At 41.6% G+C, this 7,796-nt stretch overlaps 1 protein-coding gene across 2 annotated transcripts in view; it reads left to right on the top strand.

The window, feature by feature from the left end:
* Positions 1-2,605, top strand: part of chd4b (chromodomain helicase DNA binding protein 4b) — a 31,730-nt gene extending 29,125 nt beyond the window's left edge. For both annotated transcript variants that reach the window (XM_014410590.4, XM_014410589.4), the window contains exon 40: positions 1,348-2,605. In XM_014410590.4, the coding sequence (XP_014266076.3) occupies positions 1,348-1,550 (203 nt within the window). In that variant the 3' untranslated portion in view covers positions 1,551-2,605. The remainder of the gene's footprint in view (positions 1-1,347) is intronic.
* Positions 2,606-7,796: the final 5,191 nt, after the last annotated feature.

The raw sequence follows: 7,796 nt of genomic DNA, 5'->3' as shown, positions 1-7,796 counted from the left end.
AGACAACAGTGAACTCACAGTAATTATCCTTCTAATGAAAAGTGTCTCAGTTATAGCAGCAGTAGTTTTCTCCCTCTGTGCCGGCGTTGGGCCAGGGGCTGTTTAACACTAAGACTACTTTTATTAAATGGCATGAAACAATAATGTGACATATTTTATATTTATTAAAAAAAAGACCTTGTGGAGCTGATAAAGCATGTGAGTTTAGTGAAAACAGTAATGTTTAAAGATCATTCGAATAGTGAATGAATGATGAAGAATTTATTTTTTTTCACAATCCAGTGGTGATGAAATGGTGAAAGTAATGTTTTTTTTCTTGTGTTTTGCTTTTGATGCTCTTTTCTGAAATGCCTTTTCTATATTTTTCAATTCTCTGACTATGTTATTTTGAAAAACTGCAGCACAACGATGAGAATAATTGCCTTTACATGTCAGGGTCATGGTGTTTTGAGTTGTTTGACAGTAGACAACTTCAGCTACACACGTTGTTTAAAAACAAAGGAGTGAGCATTGGAAATTTTTGAAGGCAGACATATTGGATATTCTTCAATGCTTTAAAAGTTCTGCTTCAGTTACTTCAGTTACCACAGTACGTTTTCTGAATGAGAAAAGGGCTGTGTAGGTAATGCATTTCAATCTTTAGTAAATATTTGTCCAAAAACTCCATTATATTCCATCATATTTTAACTCATCACCAGTATTCTGTTTCACTTTACATAAACAGACATTTCCGCCATAAACAAAAATTAGCACTGTCCATTAACACTGTTTAAAGGTGTCTAGAGGTAAACTGTCTCAAATTCAGGAAAAAGAGCCTTTTAAACTCACAACTATGGATTCAATGCATCTGTAATGGGCCTGGAACGAGATGAGACACTTTTGCCTCCAAGCTTGATTTCACACAGAGCTCAATATGGGAAATGTGTAAGGTTTATATTTGTCATTATTTTATGAGTGTTGGTGAAATGTTACAAATGGTACTGAAGGAGAGATACTGTGTAACTCTTGTGCTCCATATTTAATTCAGTTCAATTCCATTTTATTTATACAGCGCCAATTCACAACAGTAGTCTCCTCAAGGCGCTTTATATTGTAAGGTAGACCCTACAATAATACATATGGAGAAAAACCCAACAATCATACGACCCCCTATGATCAAGCACTTTGGTGAGAGTGGGAAGGAAAAACTCCCTTTTAACAGGAAGATTCCTGTTAAAGTTTTACAAACCCATCCTTACCGTTTTCTGTCCTCTGCTGCTTTTTGGGATGCCACACTGTTAATTTTAACCAAAAACCAAAATTTGGCTGCTCACCCCTGTTATGCCGATTTCTGTGCTGCATTTCTAGTTCTCAAACAGCTCGAGGAACTGCTGAGCGACATGAAGGCCGACGTCACCCGTCTCCCAGCTACCATCGCCAGGATACCCCCCGTGGCCGTGCGGCTACAAATGTCCGAGAGGAATATCCTCAGCCGATTGGCCAGCCGGGGCCCCGAGGTCACCGCTCAGAACCAATCACAGACCGCACAGCAGATGCAGGTGCCGCGCTGACCAATCCCATCGCACATTTCACACTCCCCAAACGAGGCCAGTCGCACACACCTCACCGCCATGTAGCAGACTTCTTCCCCCTCAGCCACCATGTACAGCACAGACAGGTTAGTACTTCTTCCTCTGCACCCACAACCCATCTCCGGACTCAGAAGAGCATCAGCTGTGCTGCTGGACTTTATTTTGAAAAGACTGGGACTGTAGATGTAGGGCGGAAGCGAATGTAAGAATCAGTTCTCTTTCTTTGCGGCAGACTAGATACAGATGTCTTTCTTCTCCACTGGGAATCAGATTGAACCCCTCTGTCCTGAACACTGAACTGACCTGTCCTTCCAGCAGGATCTAACATGTGTGTGTAACTATATGTATAATGAAGCAGAAGAAGCTTAGACCGGAGGGAAAGCAGCATGTTTGGAGTATACTGGTGCTTTGTGGTAACTTTTGGATTATTCCAGACTTCAAGGGATTTTATTGTGCTTGTTTTCACCTTTAGGAAATTGTGAAATTTTTGTTTGTATGTTTTTTTTAGAAGTCATTTAACTCTAATGTCCTCATCTGTATGTGTGTGCAGAGTGAAGGTGTGTGTGTTTTCTTGTATGCATGTGTGTGTTAAACAGGGCATAGTGGCGTGCATCTCTACTGCAGAATGCCTCGACACTGAGAGGGTGTTCCTGTCACTTTTGTATCAGTCAGTCAGATCTGTTACCTCTTCTTCCGTCCTTCTCAAACTCTTGCCTGGTCCGACTGGTGACCCAGTCGGGGATCAACTCTTTGTGCTCACAAACCCAAACAGCACCTTGACATTCCTAACTGCACCACAGATTTGCTTCATGGGAAGTCTCCTGTAATACAAACTCGCAATAGCTCCCCAGCTTTTTAGGTACATGGGATGGTGTTGAGGTTGATGGCAATCTTAAATTAATTTAATTTCTTACTGTCTATTGTTATGTTGTTTTCCATTATTGAATATTATTATTATGGTTACCACCCTGTTGTTTTTATCATTGCTGTTTGTTTTTATGGACTACAATAAAAAAAAAAAAAACTCAACAGTTTCTTGTTGTTGCCACGTTTTATTTTTAAACTGATTATATAGGTTTGGTTCTCCTTTTTCTTTTCTTGAGCACTGCATTCTTCTGCTTCTGTTTCTAACCATATGAGCGGTGATACTAAAGGGATGGCAAGTTCTATCAGAGAGTGACAACGCCAGACTCTGCGTGGTTTACTGTTAAAATTTATTTAGACACCAGACATTATTCATAGGTTCATTTTTTTTGACACATTGTTGCCTCTGCACCTCTGTATCCTATTCACATTGGTTACGCTTCCTAACAGGACAGATTGATTTCCCTGTAGTTTAACTGACTCCGTGTTGTACTGGGATGATCGAGTGCTTCCTTAATTTTTTGAGCAGTGCCTCAGAAGACGCATCTGCATGGATAATGAATGAGGCTGTCATAGAAAATGTAAACATAGATATTTCAATTAAACCGTCAGCTAGACACAAACAAAGGTCTTTAACTCACGGCAAGGGATAAAACGAGTGATTTACTTAAACCTCGGTGAAATAAATAAAGTAACAGTTAATTTATTTCCCATTTAAAGAGACACGGGTAACACTGAAAATGACCTTAAATTACTTTCTTCAGCCATGTGTTCTTTCTAGGGGGGAAAGGGGGCGTGTCCTGTTTGCCAAGGTGCAAGTTGCGTGTACGCACTTATTTTGTCCGCTAAGTAAGAATGTTTATGCACATATTGGCGAATGAGACTACGAGATACCCTCCTGGCTTTTTCCTCTAAGGTCACGACGAGCTTTGTGTCTTTAGTAAAACTAGTTATAAGACAGAAACTAAAGGGACCGTCCTTTTAAAGGAAGTTGGCCATAAATGTTCAGCTGCACTGTCACAAAGTGGCTCAGATGGTCATAGATTATTATTTTCCCATTTGTTGTATGCTCACCTTATTACTAAATTAGGCAGAGCACTCTGAATTGAATCAGGACATAAAGCACGGTCTTTATGTTGCTTTATTGAACACTGTCCATCTTACAACTAGCCACTTAACGGGGCTTCCTTCGGACAACAACATCCGGTTCAAAGGTCATCACCTTAAGACATAGCCATATCAATACATGACATCCCCCTTTTCCTTAGACTCAAACTTTAGTTGTAATAACTTTGATGTCTTTTTTTTTTTTTTCCAACACTGAACATTCTTCTTGTCTTACTTTCTAACAAGTATATAATCTAACTGTCTCACCACACATGTACCTTTCTTTTTTCAATATATACATGTCGAAATACACATATGAACTGAAACTTGCCAACTTTAAGTTACCTCTTCACCTTAACATATTATAGTTCATTTCACCACAAAATAACGAAACCTCTCGGGTATCTTTTTAGCCCTCTGTGATCTACTTGGTCTCTCTGGCCCCTGCGAGCCCTCTTGTGGTGTTGGAGTGAAGGTGTCAGTCTTTGTGGGTGTTTCACCTTCCTCCCTTTCAGGTATTGTGTCATAGTGTCCTTCTCTGGTCTCATTCGTCTCGTATTTCTTCACGTGTGGTATTCCGGTGATAGCGAGCTCCTGTTGGTGATTCAATAATGACTTGGTTTCCAGTTCTGCTTACAACTTTGTGTGGTGTTGCGTTGAATGGTGTTGTAAACTTGTCCACTTTGTCTTGTTGAACCAGCACTGTTTCTCCCGAGTCAACTTTTGAATACTCAGCTCCCCTTCGTTCATCAGCATAAGTCTTTGATTTTCCCTTCTGTTCAGCGTCTCTGTCACGCACGTCCAACTCCGTTGTTTTTGCCTCACTGATGTTCGGTAACTTTCCTCTCATTTTGCGGTTGAACAGTAGTTCTGCTGGACTTTTGCCCGTGGTTGGATGTTCAATGCTGCGATACACTGTTACATATTTTCTTAGCTCTCGCTTCCAGTCAAGTCCTTCGGCTTGTGCGATCCTGATTCTTTTCATCAATGATGCATTTTGCCGTTCCACTTCTCCATTTGCTTGAGCCCATTTTGGTGTAGTTCTTATATGTTTGATTCCATTAGTTTCACAATATTCTCTGAACAGCTCAGATTTGAACTGTGGGCCGTTATCAGATTTGATTGTAACTGGTAGCCCATGTCTGCTAAATATACAGTCAATAGAGTCGATGACTTTTTCAGCAGTTGTAGATGACATTACATCATACTCATAGTACCGACTGTAGTAATCTATCAGTACAAGTATTGAGTGGTTCGAAGGTAGTGGTCCCAGTAAGTCTACCGCCACATCTCGCCATGGTCCATCTGGTAAAAGTGTGTTTCTCAGTGGTTCAGGTGGATCTGGTCTGGCTACTATTTGACATCCGTGACAAGCTTTACAAAACTTTTCTGCAGCTTTGTCCATCCCTGGCCACCAAACTTTTGTTCTGAGATGCTGTTTGGTTCCAACAATTCCTAAATGTCCTTCATGAGCTAGTGACAGTGCTTGAGCTCTGAGGTTTTCTGGCAATACAATGCGAGTTCCCCGCAAAACTATGTAGCCGATGACACACAGTTCATTTGCAATGGGTGCATATGTTTTGCATTTTTCAAAGTGTCCGTTTTCAATAGCTCTTCGCACTTCTGTTAATTCTGAGTCTGTAGCAGAGGCTTCTTCAACCTCTCTTGTTGTGAGTGCTTTTGGAGTAGCATTAACTGCAACAAATCTCACGTATTCTTCAGATTCATGCTTATGTATCTCTTTTGACGTGGTGTCAGCCAGCAGTCTTGACAGTAAATCCGCAATGTTTTGCTTTCCCGCAATGTGCACTACTTTAAAGTCATATGGTTGCAGTCTGAGAACCCATCTTTCTATGCGTGCACAAGGTTTAGATTTCTGGCTGTATATGACCTCTAATGGCTTGTGGTCTGTGATGAGGTCAAACTTCCTGCCATACACATATGGATGTAGTCTCTCACATGCCCATACCAGTGCTAGGGCTTCTCTTTCTGTTTGAGAATATCTTCGCTCACAGTCTGTTAAACTCCGACTTACGTAGCACACTGGTACCTCTTCTCCGTTCTGTATTTGTATTAGCACTGCGCCCAAGCCTACAGGGCTTGCATCTGCTATGACTCTGGTTGGGGCTTCTTTGTCAAAATAGGCTAGGGTACCTGCTCTGGCTAACTCAGTCTTTAGTCTTTCAAATGCTTGCTTTTGTTCTGGCCCGAATGTAAACATAGTTTCTTTTCGAGTTAAACGTCTTAGTGGTTCAGAGAGTGTAGCAAACTGTGGTATGAACCTGCTACTGAAGCCTACCAGTCCAAGAAAGCTTCTCACCTCAGTAGCATTCTTCGGTTCTCGGGCTTCCACCACAGCTCTCACTCTTTCTTCAGTCGGGCCGATGCCTTTCTGTGTCAGCAGTATTCCCATGAACACGAGTCTGTCCATGTTGAACTGACACTTCTCTGAGTTTAGTGTCAGGCCACAGTCAGAGAGTCTCTTCATCACAGCATGCAGGCGCTTATCATGTGTTTCTTGGTCTGGCGCGTGTATGATTACGTCATCTGAAATGTTCTCAACTCCTTCAATGCCAGCTAGTGCATTGGCAATCTCATGCTGATATTGCTCACTAGCTGATGAGACTCCAAATATTAGCCTTTTGTACCGGTATACTCCGTTGTGCACTGCAAATGTAGTTATCTCTCTTGACTCCGGGGTAAGCTCTAGTTGATGGTATCCCCACTTGAGATCGAGTTTGGTGAAGATTGCAGAGCCGTTTAGTCCTTGCAAGATTTCATCCACAGTGGGTATAGGGTATCTTTCCCTGATTATTGCCTCATTTGCTTTTCTCATGTCTAAGCACATTCTGATATCTTTGTCACATTTCTTTGGGAGTACCACTACAGGATTTACCCAAGGTGTAGGTCCTTCTACACGTTCTATAATGTCCATGTCAATTAGTTCATTGATCTTTTTCTCCACTGCATCCCTCAAATGATAAGGTATGCGCCTCAGTGGCTGTGCTACTGGTTTCACATTTGGATCAATGTACAGGCTGATCTGTTTGGTGTTTAGTTTTCCTACTCCTTTGAACACTTTTGGATACTTTTCTTTAAGAGTGTGCTTTAAATCTGTGACAGCCGCCACATTTTCACCTATTTTCAACACTTCTAACTTTATGGCAGTCTTTTTCCCCAGGAGTGGTTCACCATTACCTCTAATCACAATAAATTCAGCCTCTTCAGTCCTGTCACCAATCTTGATTTCACATCTGAATGCGCCTTTAACCGTGAGTGCCTGTGCTGAGGAATATGCATATAAATTCCTCTGCTCTTTGGGTACATATGAGTGACATTTTATCTTTTCAGCTTTTAGCTTTTCCCATATGTTTTCTCCCATCACATTACTTGTAGCTCCAGAGTCAACTAACATTTTCAACTCTATTCCCCCAACAGAAAAGGTAAGTTTCTCAGGTATATTATCATCATTTACAGTAAATGCATAATCATCTTGTTCAACAGCATTCACATTTTGTTTCTTTTGTACGACACATTTTTGAAAAGTGGTCCTTACCATTACACTTGTGACATGTTTGTCCTCGTGCTGGGCATTTGGGATCTTTGCCCATGTGGTCAGTATAACCACACCTGTAACACTGTCTTTCTGTTTTATTATCATCTTTCATTTTTCCTTTTGGTCTGTTGTTCTTCTCTTTCTTTGCTGTAAAAATCCGGCTGACCGTGTCCTCTCCTTTCTTTTCCCCGGTGACGCTCATCGCCGCCATCTGCTCCTCCACACGTTCACAGTGTGAAGCCACCTCTAACGTGCGATTTAGAGTTAAGATAAGATAACCTTTATTAGTCCCACACGTGGGAAATTTGTTTTGTCACAGCAGGAAGTGGACAGTGCAAAAGTTATGAGGCAAAAATTAGAATACAATAAGAAGAGTTAAGCCTGGACCCTCCTCAAGCAGCTTTCTCCGTACATATTCAGAAGTGCATTTACTCAGGATAGCGTCCCGTATCTGGTTATCATTGTCAGCTTGAAAGTCACAGTCTTTTGCAGCTCGCCTCAAACGTGTACAAAATTGTTGCACAGTCTCACCTGGTGTTTGGGACAATTTGTGGAAAGTTTGGCGTGCGTATGCTGCATTCACTTGAGGAACACAGTAAGTGTTGAGCGCAGTCACCGCAGCGCTGTAATCCTTTGCCTCTCCCGTCTGTGGTAGAGTGGAGAAGACGTCCTGTCCGGCCATGTGCAGTAGAAGAGCG

Source organism: Maylandia zebra, linkage group LG11 (assembly GCF_041146795.1).
Source record: "Maylandia zebra isolate NMK-2024a linkage group LG11, Mzebra_GT3a, whole genome shotgun sequence".
Lineage (NCBI taxonomy): Eukaryota > Metazoa > Chordata > Actinopteri > Cichliformes > Cichlidae > Maylandia > Maylandia zebra.
This window is presented reverse-complemented; position numbering and strand designations above follow the sequence as displayed.